General features: G+C 42.7%; 1 protein-coding gene across 7 annotated transcripts in view; it reads right to left on the reverse strand.

Annotated features, from left to right (window-relative positions):
• LOC140476930 (receptor-type tyrosine-protein phosphatase mu-like) overlaps positions 1-25728 on the reverse strand; it is an 887393-nt gene that overhangs the window by 570735 nt on the left and 290930 nt on the right. For all 7 annotated transcript variants that reach the window (XM_072569881.1, XM_072569880.1, XM_072569879.1 and 4 more), the window contains exon 4: positions 19179-19257. In XM_072569881.1, the coding sequence (XP_072425982.1) occupies positions 19179-19257 (79 nt within the window). The remainder of the gene's footprint in view (positions 1-19178; positions 19258-25728) is intronic.

The following is a 25728-nucleotide window of genomic DNA, read 5'->3' on the forward strand; positions in this document are numbered from 1 at the left end:
ACTCTTTGGAAGGATTGATGGAAAGACATGTTAAAAATCCTGGCCATGGGAAGAAAGGAACAAGGTGAATCACAAAATCACAAAATTGTAACTGCACAGAAGGAGGCCATTTGGCCCATCGTGCCTGCCCCAGTTCTACTCCGAAGAGCAAATTTCCTGTCTTTTTTCCATATCCCTGCACACCATTGAATCCAAATAATCATCCAATGCCTCATGAATGTATTAGTTGAATCTGCCTCCACCATACTTCCAGGTAGCACATTCCACAGCTCAACTACATCTGTGTGCTTTTTAACAGTATTCTTTTCTAACATTTTTCTAACAGTATTCTTGTTTCATTTGCACATCACTTTAAATCTATGCCCTCTTGTTCTTTTTTTATGAGCAGGAACAGCTTTTTCTTATCTGCTCTGCACAGCCCGCTCATGGTTTTAAAAACCTGTATCAAATCTCCTCTTGGCCTGCCTCTCTCCAAGGTGAACAGTCCCTACTTTTTCCATCTATCCTCACAACTGAAGTTTCTCATTTCTGGAACCATTCATGTAAAGCGTTTCTGCACTCTCTCCAATTCTTTCACATGCCTTAAAGCAGTGCCCAGAACCGCATACGATACTCCAGCTGAGGTTGAACAAGTGCCTTGTACAAGTTCACTATCACATTCTGCTGCTTATACTTCACTTGATTCAGGAGATAGAAAGAGCAATCAGCTCCAGAAAAGGAAGCCCCTGTGAACTGAGAGCTAAATAGTGGGGGAATGGGTCTTTACGCACAGAGAGGATGTTTCTCAGCTGTTGTGGCAGGGACTATACACTGAGTGCAAGGATGAGAAAATTGTTGCTTAAAAGCAGCAATATCATGAAAAGACTAGCTGTAGCAGTTCATTGAAAGTGGAGTCACACGTAGACAGGGTAATGAAGAAGGAACTTGGTACACTTGTTTTATTGGTCAGTGCATCCAGTGTAGGAGTTGCAATGCCATGTTAGAACATAGAACACAGAACATTACAGCACAGTACAGGCCCTTTGGCCCTCGACATTACGCCGACCTGTGGAACTAACCTGGAGCCCATCTAACCTACACTATTCCATTCTCGTCCATATGCCTATCCAATGACCATTTAAATACTCTTAAAGTTGGCAAGTCTACTACTGTTGGAGGCAGTGCATTCCATGCCCCTACTGCTCTCTGAGTAAAGAAACTACTCTGATGTCTGTCCTATATCTATCACCCTTCAATTTATAGCTATGTCCCCTTGTGTTAGCCATCAACATCCGAGGAAAAAGACATTCACTGTCCGACCGATCTAACCCTCTGATTATCTTGTATGCCTCCATTAAGTTGCCTCTCAACCTTCTTTCCTCAAATCATTTCAGCCTCAAGTCCCTCAGCCTTTCCTCATAAGACTTTCCCTCCATACCAGGCAACAGTTTAGTAAATCCCCTCTGAATCCTTTCCAAAGCTTCCACACCCTTCCAATAATGCAGTGACCAGAACTGTAAGCAATACTCCAAATGTGGCCACACTAGAGTTTTGTACAGCTGCAGAATGATCTCATGGTTCCAAAACTCAATCCCTCTACCAATAAAAGCTAACACACCATATGCCTTCTTAAAAGCCCTATCAACCTGGGTGGCAACTTTCAGGGACTTATGTACATAGACACCGAGATCCCTCTGTTCATCTACACTACCAAGAATCTTACCATTAGCCCAGTACTCTGCATTCCTGGTACTCCTTCCAAAGGAAATCACATCATACTTTTCTGCATTAAACTCCATTTGCCACCTCTCAGCCCAGCTCTGCAGTTTATCTGTGTCCCTCTGTAACCTATAACATCTTTTGTCACTATCCACAACTCTATCGACCCTTAGTGTCATCCGCAAATTTACTAATCCATCATTCTATATAAATGACAAACAGCAGTGGACCCAAAATAGATCCTTGTGGGTACCCCCCCTAGTAACTGAACTCCAGGGTGAACATTTCCCATCAACCACCACCCTCTGGCTTCTTTCAGCTAGCCAATTTCTGATCCAAACTGTTAAATCACCCACAATCCCATGCCTCACTATTTTGTGCAATTGCCTACTGTGGGGAACCTTACCAAATGCCTTACTGAAGTCCGTATACACACATCAACTGCTTTACCCCCATCCACCTGTTTGGTCACCTTCTCAAAGAACTCAATAAGGTTTGTGAAGCATGACCTACCCTTCACAAAACCATGTTGACTATCCCTAATCAACTTATTCCTGTCTAGATGATTATAAATCCTTTCTCTTATAATCCTTTCCAACACTTTTGAAGGAAGGCTCACTGGTGTACAATTTCCCAGGTTGTCCCTACTCCCCTTCTTGAACAGAAGAATAACATTCATTATTCTCTAGTCTTCTGGCACTATTCCTGTAATAATGACAACATAAAGATCAATGCCAAAGGCGTAGCAATCTCCTGCCTGGCTTCCCAGAGAATCCTAGGATAAATCTCATCCGGCCCAGGGGACATAACTATTTTTACACTTGTTGCAGCTGTACAGGACATTAGTTAGGCCATTTTTGGAATACCGTGTTCAATTCTGGTCTCTCTGCTATAGGAAATATGTTGTTAAACTTGAAAGGGTTCAGAAAAGATTTACAAGGATGATGACAGTGTTGGAGGGTTTGAGCTATAGGGAGAGATTGAATAGACTGGGACGGTTTTCCCTGGATCATTGATGGCTGAGTGGTGACTTTATAGAGGTTTATAAAATCATGAGGGGAATGGATAGGGAGATTGGTCAAAGTCTTTTTCTCGGGGTGGGGGAGTCCAAAACTAGAGGTTTAAGGTGAGAGAGGCAAGATTTAAAAGGGACCTAAGGGGTAACATTTTCACACAGAGGGTGGTGCGTGTATGGAATGAGCTGCCAGAGGTAGTGGTGGAGGCTGGTACAATTACACCATTTAAAAGGCATCTGGATGGGACGAGTTCGGTATACAGTAATGTCTGCTTCCGTGCCGTACATCTCGATGACTTTATGAGTTAAAACATTTGAAGTTGCTCACATTTACTTAGCTGGAATAGACTATGATATTTTATTCAGCCTCTTTTGGCTGATTTGTGCAAAGTTTTTCAATTTAATTCAATTTTATTCCAGAGACAATGAAACCCATGTTGGATTCGTTCATATATATTTAAAGGTTTTATTCCCATGAATGAGTTTGAGCTGCTGTGTGCAGACAGATATAGCAACAGCTGTGCTCACTGTAATCTATCTGCATGGCCCAGCAGTCACATTTGGAGGCAGTCTTAAAGACGGTGATATCATTGTGCCTGGTAGTAATTTTAAAAATTATTCATTCAGGGGATGAGGATGTCACTGGCTAAGCCAGGATTTATTACCTATTCCTAATTGTCCAGAGAGCAGCTAACAGTCAACCACATTGTTGTGGGTATTGGATAAGGGCCTTCACACAGCCAAGTTTGAACTCAGCACTCTGATCAAATGGCTCTGTCGAGTTTGGGTTACCTTCCTATGGGATCATGCACTCCACCCTTCTCCAATTGGGAGTAGGGGTAGGATTTTCACATCCTGGTCTGGGCACCATTTTTTTAAAGATCTGCAGAGTTTTTCAAACTCCATGAAAACCCTGAGCCTATGGAAGTGGTGATATTAGATTTCTATAGTGGTATATTACCCTTGGGCTGTACTCTGCCTTCTGAGAGTGAAAAAGACAGGACCTTGTTTCCACTCCATATGAGAAAGTCAATGTGCAGTGACTCTAAGTCTTGATGTTGGGTAGGGTCTGGGGCAATAATTTAGAAAGCAGTCTTGGACTAAGCAAAAAAATGCTTAACAATTTTTGAAAGTGAATCCTAAATCTTGTTAATTAAAATAATAGACGGGGCGGCACAGTGGCTCAGTGGTTGGCATTGCTGCCTCACAGCACCAGGGACCCAGGTTTGATTCCAGCCTCAGGTGACTGTGCGCAGTTTGCCCATTCTCCCCATGTCTGCGTCCTCTGGGTGCTCTGGTTTCCTCCCACAGTCCAAAGATGTGCAGCTTAGATAAATTGGCCATGCTAAATTGCCCATAGTGCCAGGGATGTGTAGGTTAGGTGCATATGTCAGGTGAAATGTAGGATAATAGGGTGGAGGAATGCACCTGGGTGGATTACTTGTGGTGGGACAAGAAGCCAATTCATGCAGAGAAAAGAGGACCATTACGGCAGATGTGCTGTTATTAGTCGTCTATAAGTAGACAGGGCTGTAAAGAAGTCCTGAGATTATTAAAAAATCATGGGAAGAAAGCTTCAGTAGAAGGCTATGGAGGTGTCAGAGGGGAAAACATTCTACAAAGCTGTTGAAGACGTGAATTTAGGGCACCATCTTCTGCCTTGTTGGGCCGAAGGGCCTGTTTCCACACTGTAGGGATTCTATTCTATGAATAGATCTTGGCTTGGCAGACAGAAAATAAATGCACTGTTGAATCGAGAGAGATATTATCTCTCACCCTCGAGTGAACAGCACATTGTGACTAATGATGAACACAGATGAAAAATAGCAGAAACATTGTCCCATTCATACTGTACACAGGAAAGCCTGTGTAATTCAGGTTAGAAAAATGTTAAACAAAGAGCATTCCTCTCAATTTGGTCTTGTTGGCCAGGTGTTCTCACTGAAGTACATGAAAGGTAACAAAGATTCCTTTTTAATATAAAAATAGACAATAATGGAAATGCTATGTAGAGAGAAAAGCAGTGCAAGGTTTGTGAAGCAGTGTTACCATAGAATACACACCCCATATCAGGACCAAGTGGTCCTGACCTCATATTTGTCAAGAGTAGCACTGGCTAAGGAATGTACCACAGATTGGTCTTCTGGGTGGTTGTCCCTGAGGTTAGCGTCCTATTGAAGATTGCAGATGTAGACAAAGCTAGCCCAATTAGATTTCCATTGCTCCAGATGTTTGACAACCCAAACAGGAGCAGCAGGCTGTCCTGAGGCACATTGGGTATCAAGCGGGTGAGGCAATGTGGTGCCATTCTCAGAGAATTGAGCATAAAATTAAAGTTCTGGGGAGCCAAGGAGAAAAATACCTCTGGGTGGCCCATTACTCCTGAATGGGGAAGGAAGGACTGTACAGGTTTTCTGATAATCACAAGTATGTGCTTGCAATAAGCAGATGAAAGCATGTTAAGGTAATATAATCAAATGTACTAGTTTGAATATGATTGGATAATTGGTTAACAATCACGCAACACCAGGTTATAGTCCAACAGGTTTATGTGGAGGCACTAGCTTTCAGAGCACTGCTCCTGCATCAGGTAGACAACCACAGGAGCGGCACTCCAAAAGCTAGTACTTCCAAATAAACTTCTTGGACTGTAACCTGGTGTTGTGTGATTTTTAACGTTGTACACCCCAGTCCAACACTGGCACCTCCACACCATGGATAATTGGCACTCACCTGAAATAAATATGTGAACAATGTTGGATGGAGACATGGGTGAGTAATGTGTAAACATCTGGTTGGAAATTTGTTTATATAGAAATAACATCAAACCATTGTTTTTTGTTGTAAAGTTTGAGTTGTGGATCATCTTTGATGGGTACACCTCTCATGAAGAAAAGTTTAAAGAAAGAAACCTGAGTCCATTTGTTCTAAAAGAGGAATCAAAAGGATTAAAAGCACCTTTTTAGAGGACACAGGAGTAGCCTGCCCAGTGAATAACCAGCAGGCTGGAGTGACTGCCCCAAATAGGGATACTAATTATCTATATATTTTTCTCAAAATCCTGATCCAGTCTCTCAGTATTTGTCTGCCCCTGGCAGCCCTTTCAGGCCAGAGTCAGGGAAAATTGCCGAATCTTTCAGGTCAACGTCCTTTTCATCAGAGTTTTGACTGACCTGAAACGTAAACTTTTGTTTCTCTCCACACAGATGTTGTCTGACTTGTGGAGTATTCCCAGTTTTTTTTTTATATTGTTTTCAATTTAGATATCCAGCAATTGCAAATGCTTGCTCTTTTTTGCACCTGTAATTTAACACATTTTATGAAGTTGGCAGGATGTTACTCATGCCCCTCCCCCTACACATCAACAGCCCAGAGGTGGAATGAGTGAAGAGTGTCAAAGCTCCTGGGAGTGGTCATCAACAACAAGCTTTCTTGGACTCTTCATGTGGATGTACTGGTTATAAAGGCCCAACAGTGTCTCTTTTTCCTCAGGCAGCTGACGAAATTTGGCATAATGGCAAATACCCTCGCCAACTTTTATAGGTGCGCCATCGAGACATCCAGACAGAATGCTATCACTACCTGGTATGGCAACTGTACCATTCAAGATCAGGGGCGGTTACAGAGAGTGGTGAACTCAGCCCGGACAATCACAAAGGCCAACCTCCTGTCTATAAAATCCATCTCACAGTCCCATTGTCAAGGTAAGGCAACCAGCATTCTCAAAGATCCATCCCACTCTGGCAATGTTTTTCTACAACCTCTACCATCGAGGAGAAGGTACAGTAGCCTGAACACACGCTCCAGCCGGTTTCGAAACCGTTTCTGTGCTACAGTTGTTAGAATACTGAATGGACTCACAAACTCTTAACATTTACCTGTACCTGTGTTCTGGTTTTGCCACTGTTTACCTATTACTTACCTATCTATGCTACTTAATTCTGTGATCTGCCTGTATTGCTCACCAGACAAAGCTTTTCACTGTGCCTCAGTGCACGTGACAATAAATTCAATTCAAGTCAGCTATCTCATGATACTGACTCAGGTTAGTATCAAACCTGCAGCAGTCACCATCTTTTGCTGTTAGCCTCTGAGTTTGGCAGCTGACAGCAGACAGGACTTCCAACCTTAGGTCCTTGATCCTGGGTAAGGTGTGCCACTGTTTAGAACTTAGATTTGCAGTGTTCCCTTAAAGACAGTCTGTAAAGTTTCCAGCCATTGAGTCAGATTCTCATAATCTCCAGTAAATCTCATGCATTAAATGTCTCAGAGAATTTTTTCCAGCCTCCAGAACTCAAGTGAATTTGAGCTTATTAGGTATGCTGGTGCTACACTCATTGTTTGGATAAATAGCGAGCAGAAAACCTAAAGTGATCACAATTGTCGCCAAAACTCTTGATCATTACATTGGTGATTACACAGAACACTCAATAAGTGTTCTAGAGACTTGACTTTCACATTGTTAAAGATTTCATGCACTCAAATCTAGTTATAAATCAAACTGCTATGTTACAACAAAACTATCAGTGAAATGTAAGCTATTGTTCGGTCACCATTCATATATTATTATCATAGAGACGTGCAGCACGGAAACAGACTCATCCATGCCAACCAGATACATAATTATTGTTATTTCAGAACTTGGGTTCTAAAGTTGGGGATTTTTAGTTTTTAACTCTGTGAAGATCTCTGTGTTTTAAAAGTCAGAACATTATTTTGAAAATTGAGTCCAAAACAACATTTACAAGCAGTCATATGATTTCAGCTAAATGACCAGCATTTCATCTGAGGAGGTAATTGCTAACTGGTAAAACTGCTGAACTTTGGGGCTACCAGAAAGAGAGGGAGAAGGGACAAGAAGCCAATTCATGCAGAGAAAAGAGGACCATTACGGCAGATGTGCTGTTATTAGTCGTCTATAAGTAGACAGGGCTGTAGAGAAGTCCTGAGATTATTAAAAAATCATGGGAAGAAAGCTTCAGTAGAAGGCTATGGAGGTGTCAGAGGGGAAAACATTCTACAAAGCTGTTGAAGACATGAATTTAGGGAATCCTGTTAAATGATAATGAGCTAAGTTAACAGTTTGTTTTGTGTAACTCAAGAAAGCGATACTCCCTGAAAAGAAACTGCATCTGATGAAGATACAGAAATTTGATGAAATCAAACCAATTAAAAAGATGCCATTTGAGGCTTAGCATGGAACCAGCAGTGACTCTTCACTGAGGTTTGACTGAATTTAGGATATTGCTGAGATAAAGAGAATGGATTGTTCTTTTGAATATTTGAGATGAGATTGTTCCAATAGTCCTTATCTAGTGTAATATAATTTGTCTTTCCATTTAGTGTAATAAACTTTTATGTTTGTTTGTTACAAGTACGTTAGCAGCTTCTTGTGAATATGGTCAGTTATCTACCTCGAGAGGAAACGAAGAGGAAAAATAAAACTTCTGGCTTATTAAGTCAGGCCTCATTCCGGGACCTGATTTGCCCAATATATCAGGTGGGATCCTATTATCACAAAATAATTACGGATAAGAAAACCACTGGGCCCACCTTATCCCAACCACCCAGAAATGGCAAGAGGAGAAAAGGCAACTGTATATGTTTGGGAGAGAAAAGTTTAAAGGAAGTGATAAAAAGTTGGAGATTTGTGTATGCTACTTTTAAAAACATGCTGGAAAGAATAGTATTTTACAGCTCCTAGCATGTGCTTTATTCAAACCTGTACCGAGGTACAGAGAAAGACTTAAGAGAGAGCTTAACAGTACAACAAAAACAAAAATAACATAACAGAAAACAATAAGAAGTTATACAGGTCAGGAATGAGAACTAACAGACAAGACACAAGAAAGGAGGAAATTGTGCACCAAGCAAAGTGCATAAGAAAAGGTCCAGAGATATAAAAGAAAATACCTGTCAAGACAAGTGTATGCCACAGTTGTTCCCTATTGGATTGCTGAGGGTGCAGCCCTGTGGAATTCACTTTTGTGTACAATGGAATGCATTTTCTATTGAGCTTTTGTAATAGAGGATTTATGGAACATGAATGTGGAGAATGGGAATGAAAGGCACAGTGTCAGCAATTCTGTCACTTTCAGCACCAGAGTTTTGTAAACTAGAGGAATGCTTTGTTTACATTTAAAGTGGAGAAATTATTCACTTTGCATTATTCATTCACACCTGTATCCACACACAGTGGAGAATTATCGCTCCCTTATAACTGGCAACATTTGTTAATGTACACTTCTGGAGTGTCCTGTTATATAACAGCTATCTTCGATGACAGTGTATTAAATTCACTGATCTATCGCTGAATTTGGCCAAAATGTCAAGTAGTTATTTCTGCTGCAGCTGCATGTGCTTCAGTGAACTTCAACAGCTTAGTACATGAGAAATCAATAGGAATCCTTCATCAACATTAACGTATAAAATAAAGTCGATTTCCTTATTTATGTTTCTTCTGGAACAAACCAAAGGTTTCAGGTACAAAATCTGTTTGGCAAGCAGTGATTAATTTTTACAAATATACTGTTGATCAATTCATTTTAATTCCCGATTGTCAAATTGTTGTGGAAGTTTTTCTTGGCTGCTGTGTTGGAAGTAAATAGTATTTAACTATGTGCAAGAAGATCTTCCAAAATGGTTAAGCCAAATAAATCTTCTTGAGAAGTTCAAAGGCAGTCAAAAATGGACACAGGATGCAGAGAGTACGTGCTGCATTGATAATAATGCTTTATCATTGGGACATATTTAACAATCACACAATACCTGATTGTAGTCTATCAGGTTTATTTGGAAGTACAAGCTTTCGTAGTGCTGCTCCTTCATCAGGTAACTAGTAGGGCAGGATTATAAGACACAGAATTTAAAGTAAAAGATCACAAGATCATACAATTGATGCGATGTATTGAACAAACCTAGATCAAGCACACGCAAGCACACATACACACATACTCTTACATACACTCTCTCTGATACACACACACACACACGTGCGCGCACATACTCACACACTCTCTCCCTCCCTTGCTCCCACACATTCACAAATGTACACGTGCACTCACACACACGCACATATGTATGTATGTAGAAGTCTGTGGGGTGGTTTTGCACGTGCAGATTTGTATTTGCAGATTATTCAAAAAGCACACAAGCTGTAGGCTGTCAGTCCATGTGACAATTTATAAATTCCTACTTTGGAAATCGAACTAATCTGACTCGCGGCTGGAATATAGACAGACTCATACCTCACACCTTTAATGCTTTGTCTGAGCTGAGATATCACCTTTTTTTCTATAAAACTTTAAGTTATCCCAGGAATGGGACTTGAAAGAAGTTCTGGGATTTACATATTAATGAATCAAAATCCTCATCCCCATTCTAAGTAATTGAAGACCGAACAGCAATCTAGGGTTGTTTAATATATTGCATCATTTGTAAGACACTGATCTTTTCCTATAAATTCTGTGTCCTATGATCCTCCCCGACTAGTGACCTGATGAAGGAGCAGCACTCTGAAAGCTTGTACTTCCAAATAAACGTGTTGGACTATAACCTAGTGTTGTGTAGTTTTTAACTTTGTCCATGGCTATCATTGGGAGTCTGTGCTAGGTAAAGAACTTATTGGCATTTGCCAATTTTGAACTCATCTGAATGGCAGCCCTTCCATAAATTGTAAATATTACCTTTAAACGACTTGGGTGAAGTAAGCGACCTGGTGAATGCAGTATCACTGATGATTCACATGTGAACTATGAAATGTTATTGGATAAAGTATTGTTTAACAAACCACTCAGTGAAATTAAATCTCATGTGAATTAAGGGAGCAGTGACTGCATGGATGTGAAATTAGTTAAAGAACAGAGTACACAGAGCTATAGTAAATCATTGATTATTTTTCAAACAGAAGGGAAATGTGCTGTGATGTGCACCCCCCCCCCCCCCTTTCCCACTACCCAATGTCAATGTTGGGACATCTGCTTGTTTGATATTTTTAAAGTGCTTGAACCCAGGGATATCAGCTCATAAATTCAAAGTTTAGAGGTAACATAAAAGTTGAAAGTGCGGTAAATTATGAGGAGAATTGTTTCATGATGATATGAAACATTGACTCTTGACTTTGAATTCAATCATCCACTTTAATGCCTGGGGCTTAAATGGACTGAAATAGTTTAAAAAGGCATCAAAAGCGCTGACTTCAAGTGGGCAAAGGCATCACCTGACCCATGCAGTTGCTAAATTTTATGAAACCATGACGGAAGGTTGCTTTTCTGTGATCAGTGGTGTGCCACAAGAATTGGTGCCGCGTCCACTACTTTTTGTCCTTTATATAAATGTTTTAGATGTTAGCACTAAGTTACTAAGTTTGCAGATGATACCAAAATTGGTGGAGTAGTGGACAGCAAAGAAGGTTACCTCAGAGAATAATGGGGCCTTGATCAGATGGACCAGTGGGCCAAAGAGTGGCAGATGGCATTTAATTTAGATAAATGTGAGATGCTGCATTTTGGAAAAGCAAATCAGAACAGAACTTATACACTTAATGGTAAGGTTTTTGGGGGTGTTGCTGAACAAAAGGACTTTGGAGTACAGGTTCATAGTTCCTTGAAAGTAGAATTGCAGGTAGATAGGATAGTGAAGAAGGCATTTAGTATGTTTGCCTTTAATGGTCAGTGCATTGAGAATAGAAGCTGGGAGGTCGTGTTGTGGCTGTACAAGACATTGGTTAGGCCACTTTTGGAATATTGTTTGCAATTCTGGTCTCCTTCCTATCGGAAAGATAGAGTCATAGAGATGTACAGCATGGAAACAGACCCTTCGGTCCAACCCGTCCATGCCGACCAGATATCCCAACCCAATCTAGCCCCACCTGCCAGCACCCAGCTCATATCCCTCCAAACCCTTCCTATTCATATACCCATCCAAATGCCTCTTAAATGTTCCAATTGTACCAGCCTCCACCACATCCTCTGGCAGCTCAATCCATACACGTACCACCCTCTGCCTGAAAAAGTTGCCACTTAGGTCTCTTTTATAGCTTTCCCCTCTCACTGTAAACCTATGCCCTCTAGTTCTGTACTCCCTGACCCCAAGGAAAAGACTTTGTCTATTTATCCTATCCATGCCCCTCATAATTTTGTAAACCTCTACAGGGTCACCCCTCAGCCTCCGACGCTCCAGGGAAAACAGCCCCAGCCTGTTCAGCCTCTCCCCATAGCTCAAATCCTCCAACCCTGGCAACATCCTTGTAAATCTTTTCTGAACCCTTTCAAGTTTCACAACATCTTTCCGATAGGAACGAGATCAGAATTGCTTGCAATATTCTAACAGTGGCCTAACCAATGTCTTGTACAGTCGCAACATGACCTCCCAACTCCTGTACTCAATACTCTGACCAATAAAGGAAAGCATACCAAATGCCTTCTTCACTATCCTATCTACCTGTGACTCCACTTTCAAGGAGCTATGCACTTGCACTCCAAGGTCTCTTTGTTCAGCAACAATAGAAGTTACAAAATTATGAGGGGCATGGATAGGATAAATAGACAAAGTCTTTTCCCTGGGGTGGGGGAGTCCAGAATTAGAGGGCATAGGTTTAGGGTGAGAGGGGAAAGATATAAAAGAGACCTACAGGGCAACTTTTTCACACAGAGGGTGGTACGTGTATGGAATGAGCTGCCAGAGGATGTGGGGGAGGCTGGTACAATTGCAACATTTAAGAGGCATTTGGATGGGTATATGAATAGGAAGGGTTTGGAGGGATATGGGCCAGGTGCTGGCAGATGGGACTAGATTGGGTTGGGATATCTTGTCGGCATGGACGGGTTGGACCGAAGGGTCTGTTTCCATGTTGTACATCTCTATGATTCTATGACTCCCTAGGACCTCACCATTAAGTGTATAAGTCCTGCTAAGATTTGCTTTCCCAAAATGCAGCATCTCGCATTTATCTGAATTAAACTCCATCTGCCACATCTCAGCCCATTGACCCATCTGGTCCAGATCCTGTTGTAATCTGAGGTAACCCTCTTCGCTGTCCACTACACCTCCAATTTTGGTGTCATCTGCAAGTTTACTAACTGTACCTCTTATGCTCACATCCAAATCATTTATGCAAATGACTAAAAGTAGAGGCTTGTGAAACTTGAAAGAGTTCAGAAAGGATTTACAAGGATGTTGCCAGGGTTGGAGGATTTGAGCTGAATAGGTTGGGGCTGTTTTCCCTGGAGTTTCAGAGGCTGAGAAGTGACCTTATAGAAGTTTCGAAAATCATGAGGGGTATAGATAGGGTGAATAGCCAAGGTCTTTTACACAAGGTAGTGGAGTCCAAAACTTGAGGGCACAGGTATAAGGTGAGACAGAAAAGATGCAAAAGGGACCTAAGACCTGTTTGGAATGAGCTGCCAGAGGAAGTGGTGGAGGCTGATACAATTACAGCATTTAAAATGTATCTTAATACATATATGAATAAAGGGTTCAGATGGATATGGGCCAAATGCTGACAAATGGACTAGATTAATTTAGAATATCTGGCCAGCATGGACAAGTTGGACCAAAGGGTCTATTTCCGTGCTGTACATCTCTATGACTCTCTGACTGTAAGAGATAGTCTGAATTGAAATTCATACTCATCCTTAAGACAGTAAAAATTAGTCAATTTTTCCAGGAGGCATGTAAAAGTCTTCACTTCCCACTTGACTTGTACTATGAGAAGAATCTTCACATGTGGAAGATGAAATACCACCCCCAATTATCAAGCCTGAACATAATGAACTCAGCAGACAGAATATACAAAACAGCTGCTATCATCCTCATCGATGATAACATGACAGAGTCCTTTGAGGTGAAGACAGGAATCAAGCAGGGATGTGTCACTGGCCCCACTCTTCTCTCAACCTTCGTCACCACCATTCTTTACCTTGTCAAGAACAAGCTTCCCAATAGAATGGACAGAAAACCTTTCAAACTCAACTGATTGAAATTAAAGAGGAAAATGACACCAACCTCACTCAGCATGTGAACGGCAATGTCATCTCTGCACTCTTGGAAGAGAATCTTCAAGCCTTGCTTGTGGCCTTCATGGAAGCATACTGAAGAATTGGTCTCAGCCCCAACCTCAAGATGACGCAAATCCTTTCCCAACCTGTCCCAGGTCAAGCTCCGGTCTGTCCCTCCTTTAAGTTCGATGGAAAAATCCTCCCAAATGTGGAGCATTTCAGTTACCTGGGAAGCTACCTCTCATCTAAGGTTGACATTGATGTGAAGATTCAAATCTCATCCAATCTACGAGCGCTGCCTATGGATGCCTAATAATAAGAGTGCTTAACGATCGCGACATCTGCATTGGTATCAAGACTCTTGTTTAAAAGTAGTCACCCTTCCAACTCTTCTATTTGGTCCCAAAACTTGGACTATGTATAAACATGATGCCAAGGCCCTGGAAAAGTCCTGTCAACATTGTTTGAGACGATTTCTCCGCTCCAGCTCAACGAAGGCACTTGAACGAGAGAGGGACAAAGGAAGCACTTCCAAGACTCTCTCTAGAAATGCAACAGATGTCAATGCATGGGAGATTCTCATTCAGAAGAAACTGACTTGAAGGAAGCTTCTGTGTAAATGAACACAATTCTTGAAGTACACCTATCAGTAAGAGGGAATATGGAAGGGAACAGGAGAAAGAAATGCCAACTATCTCAAGGCCATGATCCAATTCCACTCCCTGGGAAGACCTGCCAAATGTGTGGTTGGAGAATGTGGCTCTGGGACTGGGCTCATTGGCCACACAATGACCCATGGAGCCCATGACCAGGGACACAGAATTTCCTAGGTGGACAATCGTATTTGTTAGCGATTGACCCCAACAATGATAATTACCCAAAGCCCATATGCAGAACAAACTTGCTCTTTATAACTAAAGAAAACCTCATGATTGGCTTCTTACTGGTACAATAAAAATTAATTAACTCCATTTTCATTGGGGAAGTGAATAACTTCATGCAAAAAGAGAGCTTCAGTTTTGGCTGCAATCAACCAGGCAAGCTTGGAGAGGAAACGTAATCACTGCTCCTGATCCGGTTGGGACAATAGCAGCAGAGTCCAGGGGAAACGGACACACTGGTGAACTGGTCAGACACACAGCAAATGGAATATAATTCAGAAACACAAGGTGATTTGTGTTTGTCAGACAAATATGAACATGTAACAATTTTACAATTGCAAAAAGTGAGTTAGAAACTTGCAGGGAACTGGTGAAGTGGGTGGAAGGAGGAAAGGATCTTGAGAGAGGGTGCAGTGGAGATTTAATAACTAGGGATGCAGGACCTCAGCTACGGTGATAGCTGGAGAACCTGTGATTATTCTCCTCAGAGCAGTAAAGGTTAAGAGAAAACTGAAGAGGTGTTCAAATGTTTGAATAGGTTCAACAGGGCAATAAATAGGTCTTACAGAGGAAATAAGGGGTAACTGTTTTAATCGGAAAAGAGGACCTAGATTTGAGGTAATTGGTAAAAGACTCAGAGTCGAGCTGAGGAGAATGTCTGCTGTACAGTGAGATGTGGGTGGCATGGTGGCACAGTGGTTAGCACTGCTGCCTCACTGCGCCAGAGACCCGGGTTCAATTCCCGCCTCAGGTGACTGACTGTGTGGAGTTTGCACGTTCTCCCAGTGTCTGCGTGGGTTTCCTCCGGGTGCTCCGGTTTCCTCCCACAGTCCAAAGATGTGCAGGTCAGGTGAATTGGCCATGCTAAATTGCCCGTAGTGTTAGTTAAGGGGTAAATGTAGAGGTATGGGTGGGTTGCGCTTCGGCGGGGCAGTGTGGACTTGTTGGGCCGAAGGGCCTGTTTCCACACTGGAAGTAATCAAATCTAATATGAGCAGAAATGCCCTGTCTGAGAGGTTGGTGAAAACACATTCAACAATAATTTTTAAAAGGGAACTGGGTGACAGCTGAAAGGAATAAAGTTTTAGTGAAAGCTCAGTGAAGTAGAAATAATTGGATCAAAGAGCTGGTACAGACACAATGGGATGAATGGCCTCCTTCTGAGCTGTGTTATTGTATGATTCTATGATTTTTGTTCTCAATCTGGAAGTGTTGAATATTTATTCAAATTAAGAAACCTAGAGCCAAGATGGATTGGAACACTGTCAAGGCTGATAAAGAAATGATGGAATAAAGAGACCATTAGGGACTAGATGGTGTTGAGCTTGGGTGTTAAGAGCCTGTACATTGAGTGCAATGGGGATTTATAGCTGTAATATGGACCTCTGCTCCATGCTGATAAATGTATGTTGCAAATGGTGTTATATATTCTTGGCAAGGTTATTTGTGGTTTGGATCATGGTTGAGTCTATTATTAATCATGTGAAAAGACCATTAGTTGTGATATGATAATGAGGCATGTATCAGTCAGATTGGGGCTCTTTTCTCTACTCTGGATGAATGTATTATTTGACTCCAGCAATGTTCAGAAGTTCCTTTATAATCTTGATTTTTCACCATCATTTATTCTTGTTATGAGAGCTGCTTTCTCTTGCATTCGTCTCTGAACTTGTCGATGTGAATCTCCAGCTGACAAATGCCCCTAGATCCAATGCCAAAGCAGCATTGCCTGGAAGAAGGCAAGCATTTAAATTCATGAAAGATATGCAGGAGACAGGCTTTCTATTCAGTTGAAAGCACCTTCGCTTTCAGTGTTGGTCTCAGAAGTGAATGAATCACCCACAGATTGGAACGGTTTCCCAGAATTAACTGTCTTGCAGATGGGGATATCACAGTGGCATCTACATCCTGTGAGATTTCTATTATTGTTCAGTAAGAAGGAAGCAGAGACAAACGTGTTTCACAAATAGGAGAATGTGAATGCATGTCATAGTCTTCCCGTCATCAAAGCATCAGTCAGAATATTATAGGAGGTAAACTAATCTCTCAGCTGAGAAATCTATCTCATATATATAATGAGGTGGTTAAATAGAAGGGCTTTACTTTTGTGGGTTTAAGGTCAACCTACAATCTGCTGAAGCCAAAAACATACCGAAACATATATCCAGGTTAAATTTCAATTCTTGAGAGAGGAACAGGAGGACATCAGTACATCCCAGGTTACAAAAGCACTGAGTGTCCATTATACTCATTAAAGTATGATGTAATACTCCCTGTTTGCTTGGAATCCTGACCAGGAGATGTGCAGGCTGTGGATTGGTATACTATCAGCAGTTTTAAAGAGTAGTTGCTTTACTACTAAGGTTAGGTTAGGTACCTCACCAAGTGAATCACTTCTCAGTAAACTCAGATCTATTAAAGTAGTTGCCACATACAATTAGCATGCTGCATACTTATTGACTGGCCTACGGTGAGCAAACCTAACTGAACTGATTGTGCTGAACCCCACAGGATGTGGTGAGGGTCAGGACCTCAAACCCTCCAGGTCATGGTTGCTCCTTGTGCAAAAAAGGCTCCAGTGATCCAAGAAGGCAGCTCACCAGCACCTGCTCAAGAGCAGAGTTCCCTTGAAGCTGCATGACCACTCCGTTCCTCCATTCAGCATGCCAACGCATTGTCCTCTGAATCTGGAAGCCGATGTCACACACAGACCTTGGAGTTCGGCGCACTGACAAGAAAATTAGGTGGAATGTTGCTGAAGAGCCTCTGATGACAAGCAATAAATGCTGGGCCAGCCAGTGACACCCACATCCCGTGAATGAATAATAAAAACTATGAGAGAGCTTTTCCCATAATTCCCATTGACTCTAATTTACTAGGCCTCCTTAATGTCACACTCAATCCAAAGTGACCTCAAAGTCAAGGGAAGTCACTCTGGAATTTGGCTTTTGTCCACATTTTGACCAAGGCTATAACGAGGTCAGGAGCTGAGTGCCCCTTGGAGAACTCGAACTGAGCATCGGTGAGAAGGTTATTGGTGAGTAAGTGTCGGTTGATAGTGCTACCAATGTTACCTTCCATTACTTTGCTAATGATCAGGTGTGGACTACTGGATCATTAATTGGCTGGGTTGAATTTATGGCCAAAACATAACAGAGCAATTTTCCTTACTGCCTGGTGGATTGATGCCAGGACTGTAGCTGTACTTGAAAAGCTTAGCTAGAGGTGACAGCAGGTTTTGGAGCATGAGCCTTCAGAACTACTGCTGAAATGGTGTCAGGGCCCATTGCCTATGCAGAATCCAATGCCTTCCACTATTTCTTACTGTCATGTGGAGCAAATTGGCTGAAGACTGGTATCTGTGATGCTGGGTCTCACAAGAAAAGAGATATAGCTTCTGAAATCGATCATTCACTCGACAGTTCTGGCTGAAGATCGTCACAAAAGCTTCAGCCTTGCATTGATGTGCTGGGCTCACCATGGTGAAGGATGGGGGACATTTGTGGAGCCTCCACCTCCAATGATCCTACATGCCCCAAAGAAAGAATTAGAAGGAGGCAAATCACATTTTCTCAGAGATAGTTAAATCTGGGAATCTGTTTCTTGGTTGCCCTCAATAAGAAAGGAATGAACTGTGACCTGAAAGAATCAACCACAAGCTAAAAGATTTTTGGGGAATTTCCTCCAATTCCCTCGGCTATAGGTTCACAGGGGCAGTGAACGCAGTAAGATTTATGTCTCATGTATCTCGATCTGTAACACAATGTTTGTTCTTAGAAGTTGGTGAAATATTTTGGTCATGTCGTGACCTTCTCCCTAAGGAATGTCTTACCAGGCAATCAGATTTTCTGTACGTGACCTAGACTTCATGTTCTACAAACTAATATAAAGGCAATTTCTCAGCCACTTTCTTACTATATAACTGAAGATACTAACTGCTGAGCTCAGTTGTGAACTAAAAACTATCAGATCAGCACTGAGCTCAGTCTAACATTGCTACCTGTTGTGTTGTGCACTGTGTGTTTTCAGAGGGAAATGGGTAGAACAGATGGTAAGATTGATGCATTTATTTTAAACAAACACTTAAGTCAAGTGCTTTCTGACTTGTACAGTGGAACGATTGGGTGGGCAGTGACCAGAGGCTGAATGAAACCAAGCTGTGCCAAGAAGTCCAAGACATCTTCTCAGGAGCACTAACAAACAGCAGCAACATCGCTCCAAACTGCTATACACCACACGAGAGTCAGAGCAGAGTGTGGAAAAGCACAGCAATCAGTAAACTGCAGATCTGGCTATCAGAAGAGGCAGGAGGGAGAGGAAGTGAATTCCTGAGCAGGGTAGACAGACATGGCAGTAGAAATCAGTGTGCCTGCTCCAAGCTGTGGAATGTGTATGGAATGTGTATATTTGAATAGATTCATTAGAGCCAGATAAAACACGTTGTGTCCTCTTTCGGGCATAGAAGCAGTACCCCACACATTTTAAAAAATAATAACTAGAGGGTGACCAAAACCTGATTTCCCCACAGGCAGACCTTCTATTTGTCTGCTTTTAAATTGGATGGAATTGTTACTGCTTGTTACTTACTGCATGGGTGTCCCTGGATTTTCACTTCATCTATGGCGATGTACCCAGACTGGCCTGATGTCACGGCTTCGAATATAACCTAGAATAAAGAAAAACACATTCTCAATAAATCGCCGTGAACCATATAACAGTAAACATCCAAGTGTATTCGCGTACATTCATGAAGCTGCTAAACCAAAGAGAATGATCAAATCCACAAACTCAGATTAATAAAGTCCCTACCATTATACTCTGGGTGTGAATCCAGATTTTTTTTAATGGGATATATCAAATCTGGAGATTTTCCCACCTTTCCATGCACTCATTAAACCTCCTGAAAAGAAGCTATAAACTGATGATTTCCAAGTCCTTTCCTTCCCTTGGGACAATACCACAGGCAATGTACTTGTGACTTAAATAAGTATTTACAATCATCCCAATAACTTGATGGAGGGGTGCACCCTCTGGAATCCAAGTTGATTGATGTGTACTATATTGAAACGAAAAGATCATTCATTCAAATTAGTTAAAATGACAGGTACCTGCACACTGCCCTGAATATGTACAAACTTAAACTATTGAATCAGAATTGAAAACCACATTTATGACACTCAGAGACATTTACAACAGATTCAATCTTACCCATATTTTTGTCAGTTGCATTGACAATTTTGTGATATTGCTGAAAAAAGTGCACAATTTGTTGAACCATTTCGTATTGGACACATCAGGACACTCGCAGGAAACACCAATGTGAAGGAGAATGATATTGTTCACTGTTACATTGGTATTATTGCAGGTGTCCTGGTGAGTACAAGACAAGGGCTTTGACAGGATGTATCTCCTTTCAGAAGGAGAAAGTGAGGACTGCAGATGCTGGAGATCAAAGTCAAAACGTGTGGTCCTGGAAAAGTACAGCAGGTCACATTCTTCGCCGCCGTTTCTCCACTGCATCTGCTCCCAGGAGGAACAATTCCATCATAGAACATCCCAAATGGCCTCTTTGTTCAAGGACCAGAATTTCCTATCCTGCATGGTCAACAATGCTCTCCAGCGCATCTCCTCCACTTCCCGCACCTCCGACCTGGAACCCCACTTCTCCAATCGCAACATGGACAGAAACCCCTGGTCCTCACCTTTCACCCCACCAACCTTCGGATACAATGCATCATACTCCACCACTTCCGCCACCCACAAACAGAGATATATTTCCCTCTCCATCCCTATCTGCCTTCCGCAGAAACCATTCCCTCTGCAACTCCCTTGTTAGGTCCATATTGCCCAACCAACCCACCCGGCACTTTCCCTTGCTACTGCAAGAGGTGTAAAACCCACACCCACACCTCCCCAATCACCTCCATCCAAGGCCCAAAAGGATCCTTCCACATCCACCAGAGAGTTACCTGTACTTCCACAAACATCATCTACTGTTTCCGTTGCTCTGGATGTGGTCTCCTCTACACTGGGGAGACAGGACGCCAACTTGCTGAACATTTCATAGAGCATGTCTGGAACACATGCACTGAACAGCCCCACCACCCTGTGGCTGAACACTTCAACTCCCCCTCCTGCTACGCCAAGGACATGCAAGTCCTGGGCCTCCTCCAATGTCAACATCTAGCCACTGATGACTGGACCTCATCTTCTGCATTGGGACCCTCCAACCACATGGGATCAATGTCGTTTTCACTAGTTTCCTGATCTCCCCTTCCCCAACCTTATCCCACATCCAACCCTCTAACCCAGCACCGCCCTCATGACCTGTCCTACCAGTGCATCTTCCTTCTGACCTGTCTGTTCTACCCTCCTTTCAGACCTATCATCATCACCCCCACCTCCAACTACCTATCATCTTCCCAGCTAGCTTCACCCCAGCCCCACCTCCCGGCCATTTAATCTCTCAGCCCTCTTTGGTTGTCCCCCACCTGGCTCCCATTCCTGATGAAGAGCTTATGCCCGAAACGTCGACTCTCCTGTTCCTCAGGCGCTGGCTGACCTGCTGTGCTTTTCGACGCCACACGTTTTGAGTCTGTATCTCTTTTCAGCAGTTCTCACTTTCTATATTACCAATGAGAATTATGTGATTGAATGAAACAACCAAGAGATACCTGCTCACATGTTGCCTTGTCAGTCCTATTTCTGACTCTCAGGAAGAGAGCTTTCAACATGCAAAACGACCAGGATTCCCCTCTGTGATCAACATGTAAAACGACCAGGATTCCCCTCTGTGATCAACATGTAAAACGACCAGGATGCCCCTCTGTGATCAACATGTAAAACGACCAGGATTCCCCTCTGTGATCAACATGTAAAACGACCAGGATTCCCCTCTGTGATCAACATGTAAAACGACCAGGATGCCCCTCTGTGATCAACATGTAAAACGACCAGGATTCCCCTCTGTGATCAACATGTAAAACGACCAGGATTCCCCTCTGTGATCAACATGCTGTGGCTCCTTAGCAAACAGGGCATGTACAACATCACTACCAACAGCTACATCTCTCTAGTAAGTAGACAACTATCTGAGGCTCACCGAGAGTACTTGTGTGTCCCAGAGGTCACCTCACCCTAAACTCAACGCGACATAAATCTGGGTTTATGCCATGGCATCAAATAGGGGCTTCAACACAAAAGAAATTGGAATGGAACTAAAAACTAGCTACTGGCTTGCTAACGCCTATTCTACACTATTGCACAAGGTCAAACTTACTTGCAATACCTTTGTTCAGGATGTGAAATGAGAAAAAAAATCACTGACAGCAAATGCAACCTTACTGAAAACATTTATTTTTTTTTATCATGAAGTAATTTTCACCATCACTGCCATTGCAATAATTTGAGCTATCCAGCCATTATAAAACACATTCTGTTTCAAGGGGAGGTGAGGGTGTAGTGGTAATGTCACCAGACTAGCAATCAAGAGCCCCAAACTAATCTTCTGAGGTCATGTGTTTGAACTGCACATGGGAAAATTTAAATTCAACAAAAATCTGCAGTTAAAACTTTAGCTCATTGTTGGCCATGTGAAAATGATGAGACCTGTCATCAACAGTGCTATCAAGCAGCACCTGCTCAGTGATGCCCAGTTTGGGTTCCGCCAGGCCCACTCAGCTCCCGACCTCATTACAGCCTTGGTTCAAACCTGGACAGAAGAGCTGAATTTCAGAGGGGAGGTGAGAGTGGCAGCCCTTGACATCTCAAGGCTGCATTCGACCAAGTGTGGCATCAAGGAGAAAATGGGAATCAACGGGAATCAGGGGGCAAACACTCAGCTGGTTGGTTTCGTACCTGGCACATAGGAAGATGCTGATGGTTGTTTGAGGTCAGTCATCTCAGCTTCAAGATAATTCTGCAGAAGATGCAGCAGGATTTGGTTAATATCCAGGCTTGGGCTGAAAAGTGACAAGTAACATTTGCGTCTCACAAATGTCAGGCAACAACCATCTCCAAAAAGAGACAATCTAACCACCCCTTGAGGCATCATTAATACCGAATTCCTCAGTATCACTATCCTGGGGGTTACAACTTAACAGAACTAGACTCAAAGTATTATAAACACAGTAACTACAAGAGCAGGTCAGCAGTTAGGAAACTTGCAACGAATAACTCACCTCCTGATTTCTCAAAGCCTGCCCACCATCTGCAAGGCACAAGTCAGGTGTATGATGGAATACTCCCCACTTGCCTTGATTAGTTCAACTCCATCAACATTCAAGAAGCTTGACACCATCCAGGACAATATAGCTCACCTGTTTAACACCATGTTCACCTTTAGCCCTTTCACCACTGACGCTGAGTAGCAACAGTCTGCACAATCGACTAGATGTGCCGCAGGAATTCACCAACTATCCCCAGGCAGCACCTTTCAAACCAATGACCACTTCCATCTAAAAGTTCAAGGGCAGCAGATACAAGGGAACATCACCACCTGCAAGTTCCCCTCCACACCACTCACCATCCTGACTTGGAAATGTAACACCATTCCTTCACTAGCACTGGGTCAAAATCCTGGACATTGTGGGTCTGTCTACAGCAATTCAAGAAGTCAGCTCATCATCACAAGGGTAATGAAATGGGTAATAAATGCTGGCCCAACTAATGACACCACATTCAACACAGAATGGATCAACAATCATTTCAACAAATGCGAAAAGAGCAATTTAGGGATGGGCAATACTTGCTGGTTTAGCGAGTAACTCATGTGGCCTATCAACAATTTTTAAAAAAAATTATCCCATACAAGGTGAAAAATATTCCACATTAATCTAAATGCAATTTGCAAACTATTTAATAGTGCAATTACATTGAGGTTACAGCACATTTTCACATATTCTGAAAAGAATTGTTGCCTGGAAATGCTAACTCCATTTCTTTCTCTCTACAGATGCTACTTATATGCTGTGTATTTCAAGTATTTGCTGCTTTGATTGTCATATGTGAATATTGACAGTGGACTGTAGTAATGATGAAGCTGTATCATGCATTGTGAGAATAGATTAATATCCATCTGTGCATCATTTCAAGAACTGTTGCATTCAGAGTGAGGTGCCTCCCTCTTCCCCAGACCGCTCTACATTGGGGAGACAGGACACCAACTTATGGAATGTTTCAGGGAACATCTCCAGGACACACGCACCAATCAACCCCACTGTCCACTTCAACTCCCCCTCCCACTCCATTAAGGACATGCAAGTCCTGGGGCTCCTCCACCGCCAAATCCAACCACCTGACGCCTGGAGGAGGAACGCCTCATCTTCCTCCTTGGGTTCCTCCAACCACATGGCATCAACGTCAACTTCACTAGTTTCCTCATCTCCCCTCCCCCCCCCACCTCATTCCAGATCCAAGCCTCCAACTCGGCACTACCCTCTTGAACTATCCTACCTGTCCATCTTCCCTCCCACCTATCTGCCCATTCTCCCCACCGACCTACCACCATCACCACCAACCTGTATTTACCACCCAGCCCCCTTCCCCACACCCCCCCCAGCCCCTGACATTGCTGATGAAGGGCTTATGCCTGAAACATTGACTCTCCTGCCTCTCAGACTCTGCCTGACCTGCTGTGTTTTTCCAGTACCACACTTTTCGACTCTGACCTCCAGCATCTGTAATCCTCACTTTCTCCATGAAATGTGAGAGACAGTGGGCATTTAGCTTTGGTGAGTGTAAAATTGACATTGGATGAACTGATGAAGGAATAATGCATTGCCAAGGTGAATGACGAGGATTAATCCATCTGTTCAGAGAAAGGACTTGGAGGTGCCAGTGGTGGACTGGGATAGACAAAGTATAAAATCACACAACACCAAGTTATCATCCAACAGGTTTATTTGGAAGCACTTGCTTCCGGAGCGCCGCTTCCTCTGAGACAGCTCAGTAACATTAAGGTGACCATCATGCCTGGGCAGCGGTAACTGAAAGGGAAGAAATGCCTAGACAATGGGCCTGGTACCGATAGTATTTTTGGGGGATGCAGACTCAATGGGCCAAAGGGCCTCTTCTGTACTGGATGATGCTATGATTTTATGAAATCGATCCACTGGCGGTGAAGTTGACAGTGGTTTTCAGTTACTGAAGCATTGTTTGCAGCAAGGAGCAAGAATTGCAGAAGCCTTCAAGGTTGAACGCACTTAACATGACCGTGTGATGGTGGTGGGGCGAGGGGGCCAGAATTATAAAGGTTAGACCTGCTCCCAGCTTTCACAGATTCCAGCTAAGGGTCACTTTAAATTCACTTCGAACCATCTGCCTCTTGACCTGTACTGTCCAAGGCTTGTGACTGGGCTAGCAAAACCAGATGAAGATGAAAGTGTGTCAGAGTCTGAACTATAAATATACAAGTCAGTCGTTGCAAGGTGAAAATGAAAAAGAACCCAAAATGTCAAAAGGTAAATGTTGCCATTCAGTGAGTGGCGTGCATTGGAAGGCACTCCCTGAGAGTGCAGTGCCAACTGAATGAAATGTATTTCAAAAAAGAATTGGATAAAAATCTGAAGGGGAAAAAGAAATTGCAGGGGCCATGGAGAGAAGGCGTGGGCGTAGGATTGGCTGAGTTGCCCTTATCAAGGGCTAGTATGGACACAAGGGCTGAAAAGGCTTCCTTCCACTCTGCAACCAGTCTGTGACCGTACAATTGATTCATTTTTCACTTAATTGGTTCACTCTTTGTGAATTACAGACCAACCACAGAAATAAATTTTTACAACTTCCAAATGCCTGTCTATTACTAAAACTTCCTTTCCTTTCTGCTAGGTCATTTAAATTGAGGCTTTCACCCTCAAATCGGTCAGAGCACAGGTTCAGTCATTAGTCTATTTTCTTTGGTTGCAACTCTAACCCGGCAGTATGTAAATTGGCCTCATGGTATTGGGCATTAAAAATAAACAAGTCAAAACAAAGGACGGCTCGGAGATCTTGGAAGGGCTGTTTAAGAAGTTGACATTGCCACAAACTAAATGGCTAATGGAAGGAGATTAGCATTTTGAACCTGGTATTTGATAGAGCAATCCGCCGAGACTGGTGCAACTGATAAAGGACTTAGAGCAAATGAGCCAGCGGCCTCCTT

Source organism: Chiloscyllium punctatum, chromosome 5 (genome assembly GCF_047496795.1).
Source record: "Chiloscyllium punctatum isolate Juve2018m chromosome 5, sChiPun1.3, whole genome shotgun sequence".
Classification (NCBI taxonomy): domain Eukaryota; kingdom Metazoa; phylum Chordata; class Chondrichthyes; order Orectolobiformes; family Hemiscylliidae; genus Chiloscyllium; species Chiloscyllium punctatum.